Source organism: Ambystoma mexicanum, chromosome 2p, assembly GCF_040938575.1.
Source record: "Ambystoma mexicanum isolate Mex_15411 chromosome 2p, UKY_AmexF1_1, whole genome shotgun sequence".
In the NCBI taxonomy this organism is placed as follows: Eukaryota; Metazoa; Chordata; class Amphibia; order Caudata; family Ambystomatidae; genus Ambystoma; species Ambystoma mexicanum.
The window spans coordinates 665,486,882-665,513,660 of NC_090923.1; the positions used below are offsets into that span (position 1 = coordinate 665,486,882).

General features: G+C 43.3%; 1 protein-coding gene and 1 long non-coding RNA gene across 2 annotated transcripts in view; one reads left to right on the top strand and one right to left on the bottom strand.

Annotated features, from left to right (window-relative positions):
* The window catches only part of LOC138566674 (uncharacterized), a 58,078-nt gene extending 47,591 nt beyond the window's left edge, over nucleotides 1-10,487 (top strand). The window contains exons 5-6 of the long non-coding RNA XR_011301988.1: nucleotides 6,434-6,812; nucleotides 7,711-10,487. This is a non-coding gene — a long non-coding RNA (uncharacterized lncRNA). The remainder of the gene's footprint in view (nucleotides 1-6,433; nucleotides 6,813-7,710) is intronic.
* A 13,383-nt stretch (nucleotides 10,488-23,870) lies between these two features.
* LOC138567770 (interferon lambda-3-like) lies at nucleotides 23,871-25,996 on the bottom strand. Its single transcript, XM_069646261.1, has 5 exons — nucleotides 25,841-25,996; nucleotides 25,145-25,222; nucleotides 24,667-24,810; nucleotides 24,244-24,324; nucleotides 23,871-24,029 (listed from the first exon to the last, which is right to left on the bottom strand). The coding sequence occupies exons 1-5, from the start codon at nucleotides 25,994-25,996 to the stop codon at nucleotides 23,871-23,873; spliced, it is 618 nt and encodes a 205-aa protein (XP_069502362.1).
* Between the last annotated feature and the right edge of the window lie 783 nt (nucleotides 25,997-26,779).

Genomic DNA, 26,779 nt, shown 5'->3' on the forward strand with positions numbered 1-26,779 from the left:
GCGCTATTAGCACCATGGTTGGTGCCGGTATCGTAACGAGTCCGCCAATGTTCAATGGGGATTTACCACCCCATTCCAAGGTTGGCAGGGCGGTAATTCCCCATTGAACATTGGCCCTTCCCCATTCCCATTTTTGCCCCATAGGGCTCAATGGGACTGGGGAAGGCGCTAAGTACGGTACCGCAAATTGCGGTACCGTACTTAGCACCAAGGTCCCTTTGTGGGTCCCTACTTTAACGGCTGGTCTAGACCAGCCGTTCAGGTCGGGTCCCGCAAAGGGACCTCGTAGTAAGGCGCTAATGGGTTAACAGCGCCACAGCCTTTTACGGTGCCGTTAACCCATTAGCGCCAGGGTCATAATGAGGCCCAGTGTATGGTTAGTCTCAGGTAAGTACTTACACAGTGTCCCTTGTCCTCTCTGATGGCGAACAGCGTCCCCAGTGGTTTGGACACATACTTGGACAGCACTGGATTGCTGAAGTTCTTCAAGACTTGCACAGCCAGAGTCACCTTCTACTCAAGAAATATGATCCTGTCATGGAGCTTAGAGAGAGAGGAACATAACTGTGCATCCACAATAACATGCCAGGGTGATGAGAGAAGATCTGTGTTCAGCACATATTCACAGGATCTAAGGAGGTCAGTGTCTGGTATTGATGGGCCCATTGGAGTGACAGATCTCACTACTGCTGAAGAATATAAATGGATCAGAGACCTTCTGATGTCTAGGGGTGATCATATCTCTCTAAGTGGAGAAGAAACATAGTGCTAGGGTGAGTTGAGCTTATATGCACAGAGGATTCATTAGGTAAATGGCACCAGTACCCACCTTAGGTCTGGAGGTCCCAGATTACAGAAGCCTCAGGTTTTCCTTACCGTAAAATGGAGCAAGGATCTTTAAGGAGCATCCCTGGACCTTTGACAGCAATGGCTCTTCCTGGGATAAAATGCAGAGATGTTAGAACGAGAACTTCCGGTCTAGGCCAATTTTACCAAAAGTAAATGATCGCAATGACCAAAAGTTCTAAAAATGCTACCACCAAAGGTTTGAACACCAAAATTCCGAACCTTTGGTGGTAGCATTGTAAAAAAAACTGGGGCCTGCGGGGGTGTCCCCATCATCGCCCCGCTCACTATACTTCATGGTAAAGTGAGCGAGGATTGCGGGGGACAACCCCGCAGCCTTCCGTTAAAAAATAAAAAACGGGGGCTGCAAGGATGTTCCCCGCATCGCCCCACTCACTAAACTTCATGGTATAGTGAGCGGGGGTGTTGTGGGGGACGACCCCGCAGCGTTCTGTTTAATTTTTTTTTTAAACGGGGGCTGCGGGTTGTCCCCCGCAACCCCCCGCTCACTATACTTTATGGTATAGTGAGCGGGAGCTGCGGGAGACACCCCTGCAGCCTTCCGATACAAAAAAAAAAGAAAAGAAAAGGACCCTCCAGCGCCGGGTCCCGATCACGGAATTGAAAGGGAACTGGTGCTGCAGGAACCCAGCATGAAGATGAAGGTAATAGGGTTTGTTTATGTTGGGGGTGTGGGTGGGGGTGTGCTGAGGGTGTGGGTGGCGGGGTGTTATGGGTGTGTTGTGTGTGTGGCTGTGAGTTTGTATGTGTGTTCACATGAGAAAGGTGTGAACCTTTTGTAGTTCGCACCTTTCTCATGCGAACATTTCACCCGCCGTACTTTCAGCCGCAGGCAAATCACTGCAAATCGAACTTCCCAGCAGCCTTTAGAGGTTTCAGACACACGGGTAAGAGTAGAGCTGGGATTGGAGTAGTTGCCTCCCCTGGATTCTCCCAATGGGATGCCATATGCGGTTTCCCTTATATGAGGACGTCTTGTGACTTATAGGACATCATCTCACACAGAGACATGCTCCAGGCCTTTACTGTCTCCCACCAGGTGCAGCCTTGTCCCAGGCCTGTAGGATCAATCCAAGCCTGTAGAATCTCCCTGCACCTAAGGGGTCATATAATGACTGTATATTTCCTGCACACCCCTCGAATCACCAGACACTGAGTGACCTTTGGAGACCTCTGAGGTGATCCCATCTGTTGATAGTCTACTTAATGATCAGATTGCTTTGTAATGCGCTGTCTTCACTCTTCCAAGATCAAGGGGCCGAATGGCCATAGCACAGTGATTGACAGCTTAATCTAGGTTCTTGCTCTTGGAAGAGTGGTGTTACTGAAAATGTCAAGTGTTTAGAAGGATTTCAAAGTTCAGATCTTCCTGCCCTACTGTTAGCAGGTATAAGTGGGCGCACCCCCACAGTCAGGCAGACTGGCTTTGTGTGCTAACTCGTAGATCCACTTACGTATTTGTCCCTTAATTCCTGCACGGCTCTGAGCTGGGACGGGAGCAGGGTCTTGTACTGGGAGATGCGGCACTTTGCATGTGGCTTCCTGGGGAACACCTCTGTGGTGAGAACAGTCAGGGCTGCCATGGCCAGGATCAATGCCTTCACATCCATGTCTGCACACAGGAAAATAAGCAAAGGAAATTCAGTTTAGTGTTTATAACTTCAAGAATTAGTTAAAACAGCCGTGATATCAAATGTATATTATCGAATGAAGTTTGTTAATCTAAAGTCTTTCAATAGAACACATTAAGACACAAAGTGACATGAGATCCTAGTCTATCTGTGACAAATCGTTTGAAGCCTCCATGAGATTTTCATGCAGGGGTAAAAGGGATTATTCCTGTGGAATCATCCGCCTCACATTAGCACCTGCTAATGAGCCAGCAGATTCCTAGGGCCTCATTACGACTTTGGAGGTAGCCATGGCGCTATTGGCTACATGGCTGCTTCCAAAATTGGGTCCGGGTCCGGGTTCCCTGAATGGGGAATTACCGGGCCATTCCGAGTTTGGAGGTCCCGGTAATTCCTCCTACTGGGAACCTGGGCCCAGACCTTGCCCATTCCCATTGAGGCCCTATAGGGCTCAATGGGAATGGGTGCGGGAGCTAACAACAGGCCGATTACGACCAGCCCGTTGTTAGCTCCCTGGTCCCCTCGCTGGACCCGCTATGGACGTCTGGTAAGACCAGACGTCCACATCGGGTCCCGCGAGGGGACCTCGTAATATTGCAGAATGGTGTTAACGGGTCCGCCTCCATTAGCAGCACCCGTTAACCCATTCCGCAATACTTATAATGAGGCCCCTAGTGTTTTATTTCTCTTAAAGCAGAGAGTAAAAATGAACAGTAAAGGTGATTTAGTCTTTACTTTTACACTCCACTTTGAGAGTGTTTAAATTTGCATGCAGGGGACCAACAACACGTATATGTAAGCGTTGGTGATCCCCTCCATGCAGTTACCATTTATTTTAAAATTACCACTAAAGTGTTGCTTGCAACAGGGCCTCTGGTTCATACTTAACATGACCAACACGTGTTAGTATGATACAACGTCCCTTCATTGCGGGACGTTTTTGCGTGGGTTTTTTACAGCAAATTTTTTATCGAAAAAAAAAACCCATCACATTTTTTTGGGGGGGTTAAAAAATTATATATATGGGATGTGGGTTTTTGGTAATAGATATAAACTAAAAGGGAATGGGAGGTTGGGGGGGACCCCCCACCAAAAAGAAATGTTAAAAAAATTTGATGGGTTTTTTCGATAAAATATTTGCGGTAAAAAAAAAACACGAAAAAACATCCGGCGATGAAATGACATGGAACCGTTAATATATGTCTGCCCAAACCAGCTCTCTTGCGCTAACGTGGCTCTGCCCTTGATGCAGTTTGTGACAGCTATCTCTCTCTCTCTCTCTCTCTCTCTGTCTCTCTCTCTCTCTGTCTCTCTCTCTCTCTCTCTCTCCCGTTCATGCAGCAGCCTCTTTCTTACCTGTGTGCTGTGCGTTCTTTTTGTTCTGCACTCCCTTCTCTCTCAGCTCCTCTCCTCTGGAGTGTTTCTGGATCCTCCATTGCCGCTACTTTTGATACCAGCAGCGTTCCCTCTTCGAAAATCTAAAATGCACTTGTGTCTTTTGCTTTGGTTCTGAGGAAAAACCTGAGATATTTCAGAGGTGATGACAGAGAAGAGAACATGAAAGCGGCGCTGTGGTTTGTTAGGTGAGGAATTCCTTTCAATGACGACGCATCAGGTAATGATGAAAGAGCCGCAGCCACGTGTCACCCACATGCCGCATTCCTCAGAGCGCATTCCGTCTCCCAGCTTTTCATTTACCTGATGTCAGAAAACTGTAGTACCACCGGAGAGGTCAAAGGTCACCTTTCGTTTTTGTGTACACACGTCAGTTGCATCAGGGAAGTGAGATCTGCTCGCTTGCAGTCTTCTCAGAGGCGCTCCCTGGACTTCCCCATAGGACCACAAGCTGCTGACTATATTTACCTGACGCGGACCGGAGAATTATGACAACATATTTCATACATGGTCGCTGAGAGTTTAGTACCATGGAAAGAGGGTCAGATTATCATTTTAGGCTCATATATCCATTTCTTTTACAGAAATTGTACAGCATGGGAATTGGCGCAGTAGACAAACATTGGGTGGAAAGGGCTAAGGTGAGGGGCTACCATCAGAGCTTCATTTGGGCAGGTCAAATTTACTTCTATGGTGCCCAATACCCTTTGTCCCAAAGGAATGCTTTTGTGAACTAGTGCCAAATTAGCAGTCATACGTGCAATTGAATGCATATTGGCCCTGTGGCATTGTAAAAAAAAGAAAAGTTAAGTTTTAAATACAAAATGCACATGTTGATGGTGCCTGCCAGCATGCCATTGCTGTGGTTGTGATGAGGTGCAGGGTTGGATTTGCCAGTGTGTCGTTCATCGTGAATATCCCGCTGCATTGCACCGAAGTCCCATGTGAGACTGAGTGGCCCTAGAGTTGCAGTGTCAGTGGACAGTCAGAAGGGAGTCCCAGGAAACTGACCAGATAATTTCGGCCCTGAATTTGTATCTTGGAATAGTGTTATCTGACATAGCATCCCCTAGCCTAACAACACATCTCGAATAACAAAGTGGCAAAACAACAAAGGTTACACAATGGAATGTAAACCACCTGAAGACACATGTCTACACTAAATTTCCCTAAACACCACACCAACACCCAAACAAACTCTCCAAGCTCCTTAAACACTACTCTGACAGACACCACAGACAACCACACAATGCATGTTACCAAACTGGAACACACATTAATCACTGCTCTAGACAAGTCACAAAATATTTAAAACATATGTAATTGTAATTTGTTATTTATAATGCGCTTAATACACAGAGGTTTCTAAGCGCTCACTAGGGGATCGAACCTGTGTTGCTCCACAACGACTTCCTTCCATGGCAAGCATGTTGCCCCTGAGCTATCCTCCCAAGACATATGGACTACAGATAGCCTTATTTTCTCAGATCTGCACACATCAACATTGCAACATAGACTCCATTGTCTGCCCTGTGTTAGTCCCACTACTCCGCCGCTTACAGATCCTGAAGTTTCAATAAACCTTGATAATGGGTAAAGGTGTGTTATGCAAGACTCAATAACATAGCATAACTTGGCAAAGAGTTTCACTCATTCTCATTTGGGGTAGTACGCTGAATCGCCCAGGCAACTTCAATGACTGGAAGCAACAGGGCAAAAAATTCATGTCAGTCATCTATGTTATAGTCTCTGCCGCAGTGACTGGCTGGAACTGGGGGAGGGTCATTGCAAGAATAACACAATTCTCTGTGACGACATTGGGAGCCACTAATGAAGGAGCACGTCAAACACTATTTTATCCCTAAAGCAATTTAAAGTGACCCATTTTAAGGCAGTCTTTTTTTTCTAATAGTGTGAACTTAATCCCTTCTAAGACCTCCACTTTCTGAAGTTAAATTCAAGTGGAATTAAATTATTCTCGATTTTAGTGATTATAAAGGTGTTGAGCTGCTTGCTGCGTCATTTTAGACAGTGTTTTCATAACGATTATTAATTTCTTTCATGTATTTTCTACTTTATGCTTCAGCATCTCTTGAATTGTCTTTTCTTTATATTGTGTTGATATAGTGCTCTTTTGATGATTGATGAATTTGCATTATGTATTTTGTTTTTTATGAAATTGTTTCTGTTTGTTCTTTAATGATGTTTTGACAAAATAAAGCAGTAAATTCAATGAAATAAATGGCCGCTGATCACACTCCTTGGTTATGCAACCCACTCTGTAATTTAGTACCTTTACCACATACCTTCCGAGCACTACTTTGTTCACATATTTTAAAAAAAATGTATACCCTACTATAACCCTAAATCCAGAACCACTGCATAGATTTAATCCAAACATGCGCAAGGAGTGGCAGCTTTGTTCCGAAAGTGAGCTTTTGCAAATTTGGTTTTAATCCGTACAGTGGATTTTTTAAAAATGTAGAAAGAAGAGGTAAAAAGAAATATAAATATGTCTGTTATTTCGTTCCGCTCTGCAGTCTCTCTTCATGGTTTGGTGTCAGCAGACATCTTCGGATCAATCGGGGGCCCACGCGACATCTGCAGATATCGGGTGAATGAGGCGATTGGTCAAACATGGCACGGCTGCCATAATGGGTCCACGATCGGCACCGGTTTTTCGCGGACATCCCAATGTGAAAAGGGTTGTAAAAACAGATTTGTGGTTTTGTTGAGGATGAAATAGTGCATGGGAAAAGTAGGGGAGGGAAGTATGATGTATAATATTTGTGTTTTTTGGTAAACAAAATTAACTGTATGTTTTCTGCAGTATTTGCGTTCACTGCCACATGCATGCAGTTGTCGGGAGGCACCCGCAAACTATTTTTAACGTCCACGGACATCATAGTATTTATTATGGTAGGCTTGTGTAACATATTTTTCATTATTTAGTTAATTTATGTTGATAGCACCTATGCTGGTGTATATTATTGCCTGGGTTTTTATTGTTATAGATGTGGAATGTGGATTTGACTTTTGTCATGGGAGTGCTGGAGTGAAAGTCTGTGGGCATGGCCACCGCCCATGGCGACAGGGGATTATATTTGGGATGGACATTGGCAGTGGGCCTGAGCAGTTTAAAGGGTTTGAAAATCCATCTGGATACTTTGGTCATAGGGGTGCTGTAGTGTGGGTATGGTAGCAGTCATATTAAGTTGGGTTGTGGAGATGGCCAATGGAAATGCCCCAAACAATCTGGCCACTAACAATGGGCACAAGCGATGATATGTGGGGTTGATGTATGTTGGAAGTGGGCCTGGCCAGTTGAAAGAGTCTGAAGAATGAATCTAGTCACTAGCAATGGCGTTGAGGGATCATATATGTGATTGACGTTGGTATTGGGACTGACGTCCAGTGTCTATGGCTATATGGGATCATCTGTTTGTCTGCAAAGAAAAGAAAATCTTTGTAATTGTAGAACATAATATGGAAAATATATGTACTTTAACTTTTGTACATTTATGATCTTTTTACCATCATAGGTACTTACATTGTATATACAATGGTTTCTGCAACATTTATGTGTGCAGCACTGTTGTTGTATTAACATATTTTAATCATTGGGTAATGGAAAAAAAAAATCAAGGTGAATTGAAACAAATATTTGTATGTTCACTGTTAGTAAATGTCTTCATAGTGATGATGTTTAAAGTAGCTTACTAGGAACTTTCATATTTGATGTGTGTCATTGCACAAGTGTTACTAAAATGTGGAGATGGTATTTCCATTTTGTTAAACTTTGTCTTCCTTTTTTCAGACTCTTGTGTTCGTTGAAAGCAAAGAGATTGTGGACAGTGAATTAAGGGGTCCTGTACATTTCTTCTATTCATTTTGAAAATGATTGTGCACGTGTGGAGGACAAAGACATTTGAGTGGCAACTACTAAAATAGCCGTATTGACAGTTTCTTATTTGTGCGATGAGCCACTAACTCTTCAAGAGGTACTAGTTGGAGGTCATGGAGGATTGAATATTAAGGAGGGAAATCCCAGTGATAACTTATGTATGACCATGATTTTGTTGTTTACCCTCATATGTAGTACATTACAATACTGCAACCCAACTCTATTTGGATACTATTGATGTCACCTGTTTCTAGGTATGTCTGTGGCCAGGACCATTGTTAGTTGCGTCATGTGTATTTGAAATATTGCTAGTTAGGGAGAAGTCGTGAAATTGATGTTTGCTAAACAAACGTTGTTAAAGGAGCGCCATGGTTCAGGTGCTCTAAATAAATCCTTGAAAGTCAGTAAAAAAGGTTTTTAAAAAGACATTATTGTTGCAGCACAAAATCTAAAACCCATAGAACTGTGTCAGTTATGGTAAGCTTCACAACCATACCTCGCCCCTCTGCCACCCGCTGCTCAGACTAACACCAAGAACATCAAAGAAGGCATCACAAATTGCTTCATCAATTACATCACTGATGACATCACATATAAAATCACCACTTTGTAACAAATCTGATGTAAATACTTACAAGTGGGTTGTGTTTAGAGTATTCCCAGTAACATATACAGGGTGATAGGTAGGTCTCTAATGAACTATTTCATGCATCACAAACTGAAAACTATTAAAAATGAAACTTTCTACTGAAGTCCTGTTAATAATAGAGCAATGTAAAAATACATAAAGATAGGTGACGACTGCAGCATGGACCATAAAAGTAGAGTATTCTTAATCTGGTAGTTTCGGGCAATAGAATCATAAATCCAAGCCTATGAGAAGCATGGCGATTGTTAAACCTGAAGCCAAGTGCTAATAATACAAAAATGGCTAGAGACATGTGGATATACGTAGCATACTTAGAGCATCAATTAATACAAATTAGATGCACACACAGGGAAACTCTAGTAAATTGTACACAAATGCTATGACCAGGCAATTAAACTAAAATTGGAGTCCGTCATCATTCATACAACGTATGCATATTTCATTATCTGTCTTGGAACTGCTTATTGTTACATGCATGTGCAAGATGAGCGTAAGCTAAAATCTAAGGAAAACTGGTTAAGGTCTATCATGTTTTCAATGCAAATGTCCAAGTCAAGCCCTGTGTCCATGACCTGCTTACTTTAACTAAACAAAAACTACTTCACAGGATATGTGATGTCATCAGTGATGTCATCAATGATGCAATTTGTGACGGCATTGGTAACGTCCTGGATGTTGATCTGAGCAGTGCACGGCACGGGATTGAGTTATGGATGTGTAGTTTACCAAAACTGGTGAATTTCTTTGGTTTGTACATTTTCCACTGCAGCAATAACATCCCTTTAACAACGTTTTTCCACTGAATTTCAAGAATTTATTTAGAACAACTGAACTATAACACCCCGTTAACAAAGTTTTTTCCCAGAAAATATATATGTATATATTTTGTATGGTGGAGGTTGAAGCCCTATATTTATGGTGAAACCTGTTTACATTGACTTTACCCAAAATTGTATTGCTAAAAACTTTAGAATCGCTGAATGGATTTGGATGAAAGATGAGGTTCCAAGAACATTTTTGTACCCATCGCCTCGAAACTGGAACTTTTGGGGAAAATGTGTTAAAACGTTGAAAAGTTATTAATTAAAAAAAGAATACCTTTTAGACTCAGTCATTTTCCCAGTGAGAAAAAGTACTTCCATTAACACCCATGGCGCAAAAACTGCTGGATGGATTCACACTAAATACAAACAACTTGGGCACAAAGCCCTGCAGCTGTGCCTTTTTGTTGGTTTGGGGTAAATCTGTCCGGTAGTTTTTAAAACATTCAACAGATGTGAGGGGCTCCCTGCTCCTGAAATACCATTATTTATCTCCCGTGGTGCTTTACAGCAGAGAGGCTGAGAGGCTTTGCAGAAAAACAAATCCGCCATTATGTTTCCTCAGTGTGAGCGATTCCCACAGTAATACTGAATGAAGCCGAAAATGAATAGTGCTCAAAATTATATTTGGAGAAGGACAAGGGGTACATTCATATCACGCTACAGGTCGGGAGGGGGAAAGAACAGCACATATGTAGTAAGAGAGTTTGGGGTGGGCTGGGGAGCCCGCTTTGGGGAGAACGTGTTTGGCCTATTGTGGCAAACCCACCATAATCAGTGGTAACATTGCAAGGCACTCGTAAAAGAAAATGTGTCACATGAACTGTACAGTGAAAGGGCTTAACAGCAGTGGTCGAAGTGAGCGGGAGCGGTTGGGAGCGGTGCTCCTGTACTTTTCTAAATTACCTTTTACAGCTCCTATACTTTTATTTTAAAAAGAAAGCGTTCCGGAATGGTTTTGTTTTAAAATAAAAGTTTAGGAAGAAATTATATTTGGAGAAGGACGTTCCCTTAAACAGCAGGTGCAAGTGTTTGGGGTGTGTATTGTGTGTGGGAGGGGCGAGGTGATGGAGTTTGTGGGGAGCAGAGCAGGCCAGCATGGTTCATAGTCCACTACTTCTTTTCGTAAACTTCGACCACTGCTTAACAGGGAGAATCAGGGAGATTAAATGCATGGGAGGAGAGTGGGGGGAACAATACAAGAGGAGGGGGACATTTGGGGAGTGTCAGGGAGGACAGGGAAGACGTTCTAATTTTCAAGCTTTTTTCCGTTACTACGGGATTTGTCAACATTACCATACCCACGGGAATGTACATTCTCTGTTTTACAATAGGTATGATTTTGGGAATTAAATCTGCTGGAACAATGACAGCAGCAGAGGAGTTATTGCTATTGTTGGGATAAAAAAGAGGCGATAGTCTTTTCATGCTGCACAGAGGTGGGATGGGGACTAGTAAGCAGGGTCTGTCTATTTTTAATAGTTGCTGCCATATGTACAGTGGCCGAAGGGCGTGGCCAATGGTCCTTGAGACGGCTGGTTAATTCCCTCCATGTTTAAAAATATTTGGGGCAATATGAGCCTTGGGAAAAGGCCCAAGAGCTGTGGACCCTGAAGCCGCTGGCCAGGGTTTTAGCCTATGGCTAGTGGGATATGGTTAGGTTCTAAGGAAAGGGGTATGAATTGGTGGCATTTCTTTCATACCTCCAAGACATGCCTGGAGATATTCTGTTTCATACCTCCAGCACATGATTGGAGGTATTTCTTCCATACCGCCAGTGCACAGCTGGAGATATTTCTTCCCATAAAAATTGAGGAATTATTGTCACTGGAATTGCCACTGATGGAAATGTATCCACACTCCAGTGGAGTTCTTTGGGGTGCCATAGAAGGTAATAACTACAACTTGCATGTTCATCGCCATTTCAGAGGTGGCCATTCTCTTCCCATAGTAACATTAAGAGTAATCGGGTTCGTAGAATTACTATCGGTTGGCATTAAAGTTTTGCACAGGTAACATTGGTAATTTTGAAGCAACAACTCTTATACTTCTTATACTTCAATGTTGATGTGCTTCTAGTAGGTAATTGTCCTTTTTCAAAATATAATAGTTCCATAACTGTTGGCTTCTTTCACTATGATTTTTTAATTCTGTTGTAGTTATGTTTGCATGTTTGCTATTTTGCTGGCAGGTTTTCAGATGTTTGTTTGCAAGAATATCTGGATTTTTAGTAGCAGTCTTCCAATTTCTCAAGGGCTTTGGTTACAACATTAATTGCAATATTGATAGTGATATGTGGAAGTGCGATAAATAAACTACTACCTCGACTATAATGGGTTTCAGTGATGAAGGGAACACAGATATGGTCAATGTTCTACATTGCAGTCATCATGAAGCAGTAATACATTGAAATGTTCTAAGTATTTGCTTATTTGCCTATACGTTTTTTTTCTACGATGTTTTTACAAAATATGGTATCATTGTATTGATTGAGTTTTTTAATTGCATATTATGGTATTGATTTTTGTAAATAAAACAAAAGAAATGTTCAGTTTCTAAAACGTTCTCATGGTGGCCTTACGGCTGCACACCAACATCACTTCATCAAACCAGTAACAAGATTAGATATGTAATAATCTTTTATTGCTTAAACTGTACTTACACTGCACATATATGTTTCTTGAATAATTGATTTGACCAAATTGTTCATTATCATTGGAAAGCATGCTAGCGATGCCAGTAAAAACACACTATCCTATCACTCTTAATACCATTGTGGCAAATAACACCTGCATTTAAGATTGCTAACATGTATGTGGGTAGATTCATTAATTTCTCTAAGACAGTGACACTGTCTGATATAATTCTGCCATTCCATTTTTAATCTCTATAACCCTATTCGTTTGAACTTTGAGTCAGTTCTCCAAAGTGTTCCACAAAATGAGCACACTTTCTTGTTCTGAGCTATAGGTATCAACTTGTGTATATCGCCCATAACCGTGCACTTTACCATGACGTATTCACGCTATCTGGCACAGTAGCGAAATGCAGCAGTGATGCCTTGAATAACAGTGAGATACTAAAAGTTATTATTTTGAATTAAATGTTCCCCATTGCAAGATGGAGGCAAAATGCCTCATTATGAATATGGCAATATTTTATGTGGAATTACCACCAAACTCAGTGTGGTGATAAAACGGTCATGTTGTGAGCGGCAGAGTGGTGGTGTTAATAACCATTAATTCAACCCACGGTAAATCCTCCATTTGTGGGTTGTAATGCTGAGGAGAAGTCTGCAATCAAGTGCTGGAGGTTTTACCACAACCGTATCTGTAAACGCAGAATTGGAAGGCCTTTGGGCACCATTTTGTACTGTGCCGTCAGACTCATAATGAGGCCCACTATTTCTTTTGGGTGTTATACTTCATAGAAAGCTTTATCAGATGTGGGGGACTGTGAGTAATTCATCCATCCGCACGGTGGGTGTGTGCTCACCTGGGCTTTTTGGGAAATTTTAAATGAAATTGAATGATGCTAAATCAACCTCGGAAAATGTGTGGGGCTAATCCACACACATATATTTATATGCTCACTGCATGAAATACGCTTAGACCAGTGTACTTTGGGGTCACACAGCCTACAAGCACAGTCACCGCCTGTTATATTTAGTTCGGATCTGACAGGTGGAGTACAGGATGCATCTCCAGAAGAGGGAGGGCCAAACCTTCCCCCTGCCATATCCAGCCTAATAAACTAACAAAGGCTCCATGGATCCACTCTGTACTTTTGTTGAGCCCGGTAACTGGTGGCAGCATCTGCATACTAATCAGAGTTTAATTCAAACAGGCCCACATGTGGTCTGCCTGCAGAGGTTAACAAAGGAGACAGGACACCCCAACAACCTTTCAAATGCAACTGTCGCAACCTGATGCCAGCTTCTTCCCTAAGTATTGATTGACAGTGAAATGCCATTTCTGGGACTGCGTGTTTTCAGTAGTCATCCCCGCAGTGTGACCCATTCAGAAGGCACGAGTATGTGGTCTGACGGAGCCAGAAAGTCTGGCCTCACTGAAGCTTCAAGGGAGACCTGCTGCTTTAATCAGGAACCCCAGGGAGCTCCATTAGCCAGAGGGACGTTTTGATCCACAAAAGACAAGAAGCTGGGTAGGACTTAGTATTGCATGTTTTCACCCCTTTACCTTTTCTGTTGCAAAGCACTCTGGTTATGACCTCACAAATACAGCGGATTGTTGGTGGGACCCCATTCAGAAGGTACGAGTATGTGGTTTGATGGAGCCAGACAGTCTGGCCTCACTGAAGCTTCAAGGGAGACCTGCTGCTTTAATCAGGAACCATGAGGGGCTCCATTAGCCAGAGGTACGTTTTGATCCACAACAGACAGGAGGATGGGTAGGACTTAGTATTGCATGTTTTTACCCATTTACCTTTTCTGTTGCAAAGCACTCTGGTTATGACCAATGAAGGAAAGACAGTACCTCCAAGAGCGAAGCGAGATCCCTCCGCTAAACATCTCCCAGGGAACAGAGGGAGATACCAAATCCAGAGGGCCCTCCAGTAGCTCCAGAACCAGTACCGAGCCAAAACACAGCGTGTCCTGCTATGCTCTGCAGCAAGCTTCCTAGGTGGGAAGTGCCAGAGAGTCTCTGAACCAAACCAAGGACAAGGCATCTGCCTGCAGCACTTTTCTCAGCTTTGGGCTGTCCACCATAAAGGACAACAGGAACCCTGGTAAGAATCAAGGAGGAGTGCATCGACAAGCATCTACCGATGCCTGCCTTAAAGGACATTTTTGAGCCAGTCGAGCCCCTGTAGCTTCAACCGACAGCACTGCTGACTTTTGTTACACCTCAGTCGCTAAAGCCATCTGAGATGCCTCAACCAGTGCTTCAGAACCACCAACCAACACTGAGACAAGGATTCCTGACCCCGAGCCGCCATGTAGGCCAGCCTGGTATGTTATGTTATGTTAGACATATATATAGAGCGCACAAACACCTGAAGGCACCCTGGTGCTAGGATGAGTACAGAGCTACCAGGTAACAAATTAAAACACAAATGTTTTGAGCATACGTCGAGAGTCGAGGTGATCAGTTGTCATCCGCAAAGCCAGGGGAGTAGCATTCTAGGCCTTGGCAACAGCCGCCGAAAAGGCACGGCTGCCGGTACGGGTCAGTCTAAAACCAGACCAGAAAATTAGAGTGTGAGCAGATGCACCGTGTTGGTACCTAATGGGGGAACTTTTCTTGGATATATTCCGGCCCAAGGCCATTAAAAGCCTGATGTACCATGCACAAGGATTTGAACAATATCCTCTTGTCCACCGAAAGCCAGTGGAGCTGCCTCAGCAGAGGGGTAATGTTGGCTCCAGTGGGGAGACCCGAAGGATAACTCTGACACCAGCATTCTGCAGTAACTGTAACCGATGAATCACATAGCGGGGCTGGGCAAGATAAAGTGAGTTGCAGTAGTCTAGACCACTCAAGACGAGTGCTGCCACAATCGGAGCATGACATTTTTCCGGCACAAAAGGGAGGACTTTCCTGAGTATGTGCAACTTAAAATGTCCACTCTTACATACTACGGCTACCTGGGCGTCCATCGCAAGAGAGGAGGAAATAACAACCCCAAGTTCTTTACGGATGCCACAGGGACCGGGAGAGGGCCAAGGGAGGCCAGCCAGCAATCACTGGTCCAATAAAGAAGAGGCTAGATGGTACCAACCACCAATACCTCCGTCTTGCTACCATTTAATTTGAGCCAATTAGATGACATCCATTCCCCGACCTCCTGAAGACACAACCTAAACCAACTGGCCGTATTGGTATGATTAAGGTCAAGACAGACCAAAATGTGGGTGTCATTGGCATAGGAATAATAGCGGAAGCCATGGTAGTGAATGAGAGCCAGAAGATGCCTAATATACAAGTGGAATACGATCGGGGAGAGGGCAGACCCCTGCAGGACACCACAGGATAATAAGATTGGGCTGGAGTGAAAAGGAGGGAGTGAAACTGTTTGTGAGCGGTCGGCCAGAAAGGAGATGAACCCGTCCAGGACTTTGCCAGACAGCCTGGCAGTAGAAAGCCGGGTGATCAGGGTGGGACGGTCAACAGTGTCGAACGCAGCCGACAGATCTAAAAGAAGAACTGCGCGGACACCCCCCTGGTCCACCAAGCGAGCCAGGTCGTCGAGCACAGAGTTCAGGACTGATTCAGTTCCTCTACCAGGCCGGGACCCAGACTGAAATAAATCAAAGTAAGACGTAGATTCCAAGAAAGTGGAAAGCAGAGGGGAGACCAGGGCTCCCCACAATTTCCTAAGGAAAGGAAGTAAAGAAATGGGATGATAGTTTGCTAATACCTCTGGATCAAGTGTTTTTTTTTTTAATAAAGGGATCAGAAGGGCGTGTTTAAGTATGGATGGGATCACACCCTCCCTAAAGGAGGCATTTACGGCTGCAGTAATCTGAGAGATAATAGCCCTCGAGTCTTCCTTGAGCAGCGCCAGTGGAATAGGGTAAATAGGAGATGCCGATTTTGAACCTTTGGTGGCATGCATTTAAAAACAAACACTGCGGGGGTGTCCCCCACAACACCCCGCTCACCATACTATACAGTATGGTGAGTGGATGTTGCGGGGAACACCCCTGCAGCACACCTGCAAAAAACAAATAATAATAACTAAAATGGGTGCTGCAGGGCTGTCCCCCGCAACACCCCGCTCACTACACTGTACAGTATAGTGAGCGGGGATTGTGGGGGGAAACCCCTGCAGCTGCCCCAACAAAAATAAAAAAAAGTGAAGTGAAAGTGAACTGGCGCAGCTGGGACACAGAGTGTTTTAAAAGGTAAGTAGGGTGTGCGTGGGGGTGTGTTGGGGGTGTGCATGGGGGTGTGGGTGGGGGTGTGTTGTGGGTGTGTTTTGAGTGTGGGTGGGGGTGTGGGTTTTGTAGGGTTTTTTAAATTATGTTTACATTGGAAATGTACGAACCTTTTGTGGTGCGTACATTTCTCATGCAAACCTTTCCGCCGCTGACTTTTCCACGACGGAAAAATCAAGTAGATCCCTGATTTCACCCCTAGAATGGCAGCAAGAATATCCGATTCTAGGAAAATGGGGAATGAGGACAATGTCCTATCTTCGCAAGCAGGCTCAGTCGATGTTTTAGCGACTGGAGGGCATGCTGCATCGCTGTTAATATTATCACGAATAGCGGCGATCTTAGACACAAAGAAGGACGACAAGGAGTCACATAAAGCTTGAGAAGGAGTTACCTACGTGCTAGTCATCGCAGGGGAAGAAAGGGACTGAACAAGCTGGAAAAGGGCCTTAGGTTGATTAAGGGCTCTTTCAACCTTGAGGGCAAAATAGGCCTGTAGCTTCGCTCGCCGAACTGCCTGCCGTCTGATACCCGCAGCTGTCTTCCATCTTGAACTCTGTTGCAGAAGCTGCAAAGCGCCCTGAAACCGACTCGACCCTGTTGAGCACCAGTGACATTTTACGACCCATTGCCCCCTTTGTGTTGAAACCAAGTATCCTTGAACTATTGGGATTATTTACAATACTGACTACCCTCCTGTCAGTATCCAGAGTGCATCCCTTTTCCTTCTTTGAAAATGTCTGTCCACTGCATTCCTGTACGGGGTGGGTTGTATTTTGTACTCTGCTAGAACTGCCTGTTGATATAATAATAAAGTAGATATTTTTACCCACACTTGACTGGACAGGTCCCTTTTATCATTGGGAAATAATTGTATTTTCACTTTGTTGCAACTAACCAACGATCCACCAAATTTTGAAGATAAGTCGGACGTTTGTAGCAAAAAGGAGGCTCCAAATTAAACAGAAAGAACAAAAAAAGATTAAAAAACAAAATCTAAATCTCCAAAAATATGTACGTGCAAAGATATGTAATATATGAAGGCTTTTTGGTTACCAATTGCATGCTGTTTAATGTTATAAGAATGCATGGTTGATTTTCTGCATAACAGTCTGAAATTAAAGTGTGACTTTTTTTATTTTGCCAGGATCACACATGTGTATATAACTAAAACTTAGTTTCTGCAGTGACTCGTCAGTCAGGTCACCAGCATAAACAAAAGGGGGTAGTTTGTAGGTTAAAGGAAGGTCTACATTTTATCTGAGGCTCTGAATTTCAACAAAAATGAAAACTGATCCCATTTGTCAACAAGGAGGGTGAAGTTTAGGTGTGAGACTCTGGGCTGGATCTGTTCTAAGTCAGTATTGTGAATGCCCAGAGGACATGCCAGCTAAAAGCAGGGTTTGAATTTGGCACCACATGACAGTGATATGGACTGAGTGCAATGAAATATAAAACAAACATTTACTAATTCTCCTAACACCCCTAACCCATTAACCTATCCCTTTACTAATATTTAATGTGGTTCAGTCCATAGCCTGTGGTGCAGAATGTTGGTGCAGAAGTATGGCACAGGCTCATTTTATGAAATGCTACCAGTGCAAGCTGAGCAATGTGCTTGGAAAAATTGGATAAACATGAAGAATTAAACATATTCTGTGGAAGACATGACAAGTTGGAGATGTGGAATGTGAAGAGCCACATTGCTCAAAGTAGCCCATTGTTCATGTTCGCTCTGCAGGAAACAAATGCAGAGATATGTATCTTTTTAATATCCGTTTGCTGCCTGAATCTCTGTGCAGAGGTGACAGGCTAAACACGTGCTCTTTGGAATCCTCTGGAGGCTTGACAAAGGAGGTGGTTTTTTATTGGCATATGACATCATTGTCAGAGACAGGCATATTCTGACACTTTATGTAGGCCCACATACATTTTTGGGCAGATCACAGAGAAATCATTTAATAAGAGCAGTATATTAGAGGGAGGTGTCACTCTGTCACTCTCCTGCCCTCTGGCTCTGGGTCGGAGTGTGCTGCGTTCGCTGGCAGGCAGGCTGGCTCAGAAGACTTGGCTGAGTTCATTTATGCAGAGAGGGGAGTTAGCAGATAAGGAAACTTTCTGTGTGGCCTCTGTCCAAGTGGACGGGGAAGAGAAATACTCACAGGCTGCGTGGAGAGAAAAGTCCTAGCATTGCAGTCAGAGAGCACAGACCTCTGTGTACTTTAGGTGAGATCCCAGTAAAGTGAGGTGTGAGGTGAATGAATGTTTTTTTTTCTCACAATAATATTTTTCAGGCAATTACAGTCTGAAGGATTTTAGCTAAGTAAACAAAGGTGAGTAGTTAATTTTCAGGTGCTACTCAAAGCATTTGACAGACTCGCATTTTTCAGACAGTCGCAGCTTAGAAAAGTGCATTCACATTCTTAAACGTAGACAGCTATTTGTCATGTGTTTTTTGCCACTCATGTAACAATCTTCACATGTAATAGACGGTTTATGAGCTGCCAAGATTAGTGATGAATTTCAAGGTCTGTTATAGAAGTGTTCTGGCCATCTCTCGCAAAGAAGAGTGTTGGAAGTCTATTGTACAGAAAAAGCCTTTACATGGGGAAACTTTACAAGTGAAATGTATCCATTTTTTTAATGTTTTCTTTTGAGTCACAGGCGATGTCATGAGAATAATCCAGTGCATTACACGTTTTAATACGTTGCATACATTCTACTTATTAAAAAAAGGAAAAGTAAGTCAGCCTTGGTCTGTTTATCATGTGTGCTAGTTCCTTGAGATAGTATACAGACAGATGTGAAGCATGTGGTATTTTTGTTTTACTGCGTGTGGTAAAATACAAAACAGAACTGGTCACTGTGAATTGGGTAAATTAAAGGGGCTGGTTACATGGATCACTTTTTCCAGGTACCCTGGTAAGTATATTCTGGGTTAAAACCAAAGTGGTATTGTAGATAAAATACTACATGATAATGAAATTGTGATTTAGGGCGCTCCAGGTCCGATTTCGGCTTCCAGTTTATGATCCCGATATAAAAATAATATCAGGTAAACAATATATTTGGGTCTCCCCAAAATACCACAACATACCGGAACAGGCTCACCAAACAATACTGCAATGTACCCTAACACCTCCCATCCACGTTACCAAATTTGGTCAAAGGAGGTTTATATTTGCTTGTGTTTCCAATCTGTTCGGATCCCTTCTGGTGTACTAGAGGTGTGGGGCTGATGGTTTAGAAACCAATATTTATCCCTGGCCCACTGGTGCCCCAGAAGTAGATTTTTCATAGGGATGCTCTCCATGATCATTCACAGGTACAGTTCATCCTAAGTTGATGTGCAAATTGAAATGGAATCCACATCAGACACAGGTCTAACGTTATGACTAGGAAACTGATGATACCTGTTGATGACCCTCTATGTCATAGTTCTGCAGTCTATGGTATATTAGCAATAATGCACAAGGATACTGCACCTAATGAGTTAAACTATTCACTTTAATGGCAAGTATTATATGTTTATAGATGGGAACAAAAACAAATGATTGCATCTAAACGGAAATCATTATTCTATATCCACACAATCATAAAATTATTCAGAACATGAAAACATAAAAGGAAAGGTAAACCCATGTGTTAATAATTAATATGAAGCAAAAAACTCTAATTACACAATATCAATAAAGAAATAAGAACCCAGATGTACCAATGTTACATACAATAAAAACAGACAATACTAATAAAAGGATCCTCATCCTTTTTTCGATTACCCTAATAACTGATTGCCTGGACTCTCTTGTCATTTGTTATCAATAACATTTCTGTCATAAGTTTGAGCCTCTTAGCCCATGCCCTCATTTAATATCCTGCGAATGCCTGGATAACTTTCACCTCTGTCGAATTTAAATAATAGCACAAAAGCAGGCCTGCATTTCGTAAGACGGTCCTCAATGCTCCAGCGTGTAATGGCTTCCTAATATCTGTATTGAGGGTGCAAAGCAAAATGAAATGAATCAATGTTTCTCTATCCCCTCAAATGCAACATGCACCGCCAGCTTCTAGCTGTGAGTCGCATCTTTCAGTGGGAGGACATGCACATTATATGTCCATAGATTGGGACCATAGAAAGATGTTCTGCACGTTGCCCAATAGGGGAAAGGAGGTGGTAAAACCCTTAATGCTCTCTGGATATTCATAGCACACCCGCATCCCCAAGGTCTTCCAACAGGACCTAATGTGCACCAAACACCCTATTCTGTTTGTATCTATGTCAATAACATCACATCAGTTATCAATCCATTTAGGATTCCATGTGCCTTTGTCGTTGGTGAATACAAAGATTACATCGGTCTTCAGATAAACTGATTGAGGAATAAGTGAAGGCAGGTTCTAAATGGATAACATACACCGTGGTAGAGGGTGAACAGCCAATAACTGAGTGAGGAATGAATTCTCAGCAATATGCAGAGGAGGCGCATTCCCATAACCCCAGAGCGTGCCTCCATAGACACCAGTAGGCAAAGCTTCACATCAGTAGACTGATAACGTATGCTCCACCGAAGATTGCTGCATTGTTGTGGCAAATGTTAAAATGCCACTTATTACCTGTTTCATTTCAATCAATTGTTTATCTACATCTTAACTTGTGTAATCAAAATGATCAGTACTTCTAATCTTTGCCACACTAATAAAACCAATAACAAACTCTGCTTCTAATTAGAGATATGCATGACACAGCATTTGGTCAGATTGACCTTTAATCTCCGAGATGTCATGTAGAGGGTGCATTCATCCACCAATCATTGCAGTGACCTTGGGGTTCTCGCAGCATAGCTTAAGCGCGATAGTCTATTATTCCTTATTCTGGGGACAGCCTAAGCTGTTGCTTCTAAATGCGAGGCAACGAAGTTAATATAGAGGTTGAAAAGAAGGGGTGCTGTGCACATCCATGTTTTATTTTGCCTTTAATGCTGTGCCACAAACCCTCAGGCATCTGAGCACTGCTTACCCACGCTGTGTGGTGCTCATTTATTATCGACCTTGGAAGCATGAAAGGCTGAGTTTGGCCCTTCCAGGAGTCAAACCTGTATCCTCAGGCTCTAAACAGATGTCAAAGCGAGCGCTCTACTCGCTGTGCTATCTGACCAGCTTGTGCTCCACTTACCATCTCCATCTGTTCACTTAGCTCACCCCTGGTTCATAACGTACACATACTCTTGACCAAATGCGGAGGGCTGTCACCACCTGTTACAGTGACTCTGGATAACCATCTCTGCCAAAGCAGTCCAGAGAAGGTGCCTGTCCACATGGTCAAAGGCTTAACTCAGACCCATAAAGGCCACATAAACAGGCGAGTTCAGAAGAATGGCGTCCTTCGCTAGGATGAGATGCAAATGTACACTCTGCTCAATTGTGTCAAGGCTCAGACCCATCCTAAAGCCCAGATAATAATGTCTTCCCCGTCACCCACCCCCAACCATTTTAATAATTTCCCTGCAAAGCTCTTTGAGGTGCCATCCAGCAATGTGACGGGGTGGAAAGATGTTGGCGAGAGAGAGACTGAAATCATGTAAAATTTACAAATGATGGTCTCTTGGTTGACTCCTTTTCCAAACTGCATTCAAGAAGGATAATAGTATTCCCATAATAGTGTGAAATCGTTGACTTGTAGTGATTATTTTAAATAGCCTATGTGAATGTTCGTTTTTGTTCTATCTTTACTTATCAGACGTTAGGCACATGTGAGAATAACGCGTGGTATCTTTCTCTGTGCAGAATTTGCTTCATTGGACATTTGGCTCTAAAACAAAACTTTTATGAAATATCTAACATACCAAACGACATAGAAAATATAGTCTTTGGGTCTGATAGTGAATGTATTATGCATGGGTGATCTGAGTTAGGCTTCTTTTCACATGTTAGAGACAATTCAAGCAGCGTTTACATATTTTTTTGGCCTCCTATGTTAAGAGCCCAAGCACATTCCTGCGCTGCATATTGTCTTGCCACATATGTTTGTGTAGTTTAAAGAGGTATGAATGAAAAGGCAAACGTGTGACATGCTAAAATAATGCCAAGATAATCTTTAATAAAACACAGCAGAGATTTATCCAATTTGCCATTGCACAATAGAAGGATACGATTGGGAATAAAGTAGGAGTAAGTGGAGCAGGTTAAAAAAACAAGAACACAGAAGAGATTTCAGAAGTAAGAAAGAGTGTCCAGTGTCAGGTCTTACATCTTTCCAGGAGAGCAGTTCTGACCTGCACTTTCTTTCCACACTTCAATAGTTCTTCATAAAATACATTCAGAAGATATTCTCTACAGAATACTTTCATAAAGGATGCTCCTGTATTATTAGTAATCGAAATGCAGTGCCCTCCTTGCCAGAGAAGGGGAACTTTCTGAGATCTTTTGCCAAAGGGCTTGTAATCGTCCATCCATCTTCTTGTCATAGTCCCTGTCACTGAGCCTGGATCCTGGACACACAGAGTCCCTCTTTCCAGTCCAATGAGACCCAGGACTTCACAGGAGACGCAAAGGACTGCAAACAACTATTTTTTTATTTTTTTTATTGGTTTGTTACAAACTTTTAAAAAATGAGAATAGACCAATCAACCATGAGATACAAAAATACATCACATCAATTGAGTGCCAAAGGGAAGGTAAGACACATATTTTGGCCTAGGAGCAAAGTTATAAAGACAGATTAGACAAAAACAATATCTTAGAACCAAGGACTTTGACTAAGTCAAATGGCTTTATCATTTATGTTTCTAGGTCAGCTTCTGCCTTTAACAGTTTTTTCTCCATTGATTCTAAGAAGAAAGTTAGTGCAATTATTAATATGTGGCCCGAGTCGTAAAAGGACTCTCTCCACCACTCATCAAGCACTCTCCACCACTCATCAAACAACTATCACTGTCACATGACTAAGATTATGTCAGAAACAATAATACATTATTCAATTAAATAAATAAATAGCTATCAAAAATTAAATAAATATAAAAACAGCTATTATTATAAAACAAGGAGGGCCCATTTCAAAGGAGTCTATACATACGGTTGTTGGTTTAGGAATGCAAAACCATTTTCAATAAATAACACATAGTACACATTTTGCTCTGGACACAACGACATGTACAATTCGAACAGGGTGCTTCTCTGGGGGTATAGCTCATAGAAGTCACCACCCTTACACTCTGAGGTGGGAGGGGAAAATAAGGCCCTGTCACACACAAGCCCTTGCCACCGCTACTTGTACAGAGTATGGGTGACTTGTGCCCTGTAATGACTGGCCATCTACTTTGTCTTGTGAATAACCATGCATCCCAGAGTCTATGATAGGACAGGCCCCCACTGACCCTATGACCCTCAAGAGGAATGTAAGTGCCTCTGCACAGAGCATACATAATGCAGGGCTTTGCATTGCAGTGGAGGGAGCAATACCTAACCTGCAATGATGGGCAGCCACCTCTCCAGTCATTCACAGCTCATATCCTTTATGAGTCACCTGAGAGCAGCAAGGGGTGGAAATCATAATTTAGAGGCTGCCTTGGAGATAAAGGACTTCAGTGGTCGGCTGCAGTCTGTGAACACGTTTCTTGATGTAATATTTGTCACGGCTGCTGATTGGATGCATCGGTTCCAATGGGGAGGCACGCCATGAAGGTTAAGGTCTAGAGTTGCATTGTCATTCTTGACTCTGATTGGCTGCTGTGAAGCCTGTGGGCAGGGCCTGCCGTTGCTGCATTTTGTCACACTCCTCCATGTACGCGACACACTTGACGTCCTCGTTCAGCATCCGGAAGAGGTTGAGGATCACAGTCTCCTGGAGGCACTTCTGGGATTCCTGGAGGGGACACAAGGGGCAAGTTACACACTTAGAGTGGCCTCCTAAATGCTTGTGACGTCCTTCCTCCTGCTCATTACTCAGCCCATTCTGCCCCATCTCTTTCTGTACCTCAGATGCCTTTTCTGCCCCCCCCACACCCCCCCACCATTGATGCTTATCCTCATTACACCCCCTCTGGCTCATTATGTGTATCATATCGCCATTCTCTTACCATCTGTTTTTCTTTGTTGAGTTTCTGTAGCCACATGTTCAGGCGAGACGAGGGCCGGGTCACGTGTGTTCTAGAGCTGGTCTGAAAAACAATTTGAGAAGAAAGCTGATTAATGGATCTTTGCTGTCTACTGTATCCCTGTTCCCTCAGCAGTCCTGTCTCAGCCCAGCCTGATACTCTGGTGCTTCTGACTGCTGGGGTGCTGGATGTCCCTCTGTGTGGAGTGTGCCATAGTAATGCATCAGTCTCACTCTCATACCATCTACAGGGAAGGTTTGGGTGCAGGTTCCTTCTCTTGGAATCTGATTGGTCGTTAGCATCTATGCAAATGTTCAATATGTGCAGCGTGCATGTGGTTAGAATGTAGGCAATGTCTTGATCAGAACACACACAGTGTATGGTTAGTCTCAGGTATGTACTTACACAATGTCTCAGGTCCTCTCTGATGGCGACCAGCATCTCCAGTGGTTTGGACACATACTCGGACAGTTCTGTATTGCTGACGTTCTTCAAGACGTGCACAGCCAGTGCCACCTTCTGCTCAACAAAGATGATCCTGTCATGGACCTTAGAGAGAGAGGAACCAGGCTGTGATCACAATAACATTCCCGGGTAATCAGAGAAGACCTGTGTTCAGGACACATTTACATGGGCTTTGGAGGTCAGTGCCTGGTATTGATGGGCCTATGAGAGTGTGAGATCTCAATACTTATCAAGAACATTAGTGGATCAAAGTCCTTCAGAGATCTAGTGGTGATCATATCTCTCTAAGCGGAGAAGAAACCTATTGTTAGGGTGATTTGAGCCTAAGGACTCATAGTGTTGATCATTAGATAAATGGAACCAGTATCCAACTTAAGTCTGGAGATCCCAGGTCACAGAAGCCCCAGGTTTTCCTTACCGTAAAATGGAGCACAGACGGCCTCTGCTGCAGGAGCTTCTCAGAGCATCCCTGGATCTGTGACAGCAATGTCTCCTCCTGGGACAAAATGCAGACATGTTAGACAGAGCACTTTCCGGCAGCCTGTAGAGAATTTCAGACACACGGCTAAGAGCAGAGCTGGGATTGGAGGAGATGCCTGCACTGGATTCTCCCTGAGGGATGTCATATGTGGTTTCCTGTATATGACGACCTCTTACGGCTTTAAGGATAGCTTCACTCACAAGGACTTTAGTGACTCCCACCACATGGAGTCTTGTCCCAGGCCTGTAGGATGTATCCAAGCCTGTAGAATCTCCCTGCACCTGGCGGGTCCTGTAATGCCTAGACATGTCCTCCACACCCCTAGAAACACCAGAGACTGAGCGACCTTTGGAGACCTCTGAGGTGATCCCAGCTGTGTGTAGTCTATTTAATGATCAGATTGCTCTGCCATGCGCTGCCTTCCCTCTTCCTAGATCACATGGCCGAATGGCCCTAGCATAATGACTGACAGCTAAATCTGCTTTTGGTAGGGTGCTTGTTACTGGAAGTGTCCAGTGTTTAGAAGGATTTCATAGTACAGATCTTCCTGTCCTACTGTGAGCAGGTATAAGTGGGCGAAGCCCCCACAGTCAGGCAGACTGGCTTTGTGTGCTAACTCGTAGATCCACTTACGTATTTGTCCCTTAATTCCTGCAAGGCTCTGAGCTGGGACGGGAGGAGGGTCTTGTACTGGGAGATGCGGCACTTTGCATGTGGCTTCCTGGGGAAAGCCTCTGTGGTGAGAACGGTCAGGGCTGCCATGGCCAGGATCAATGCCTTCACATCCATCTCTGCAGCCAGGGAAATAAGCAAAGTAAATTCAGTTTAGTGTTTATAACTTCAAGAATTTGTTAAAACAGCCGTGATATCAAATGTATATTATCTTTTGAAGTATGTTTATTTAAAGTATTTCACTAGAACACCTTAAGGCACAAAGTGAAATGGGATCCTAGTCTGTGACAATTCGTTTGACGCCTCCATGAGATTTTCATGCAGGTGTAAAAGGGATTATTCCTGTTGAATCCGCCGCACTTTAGCACCTGCTAATGAGCCAGTAGATTCCTAGTGTTCTATTTCTCCTAAAGCACAGAGTAAAAGTGAACAGTAAAGGTGATTTAGTCTTTGCTTTTACACTCCACTTCGGGAGCATTTACATTTGCACGCAGAGGAGCAACAACACGTATATGTAAGCGTCGATGGTCCCCTCCATGAAGTTACCATTTATTTAAAAATGACCAATAAAGTGTTGCTTGTAACAGGGCCTCCGGTTCATGCTTAACATGACCAACACGTGTTAATATATGTCTGACCAAACCAGCTCTGTCGCGCTAAGGTGGCTCTGCCCTTGCTGCATCTTGTGACAGCTATCTCTCCCTCTCTATCTCTCTCTATCTATCTTATCTATCTCTCTTTCTCTCTCTTTCTTTCTCTCTCTCTAATGTAGATCTGCCCTTGATGCATTCAGTGACAGCTCTCTCCATCTCTCTGTCTCTCTCTGTCGCTGTCACTCTCTGTCTCTCTCTCTCTGCCTCTCACTGTCTGTCTGTCTCTCTCTCTAATGTAGCTATGCCC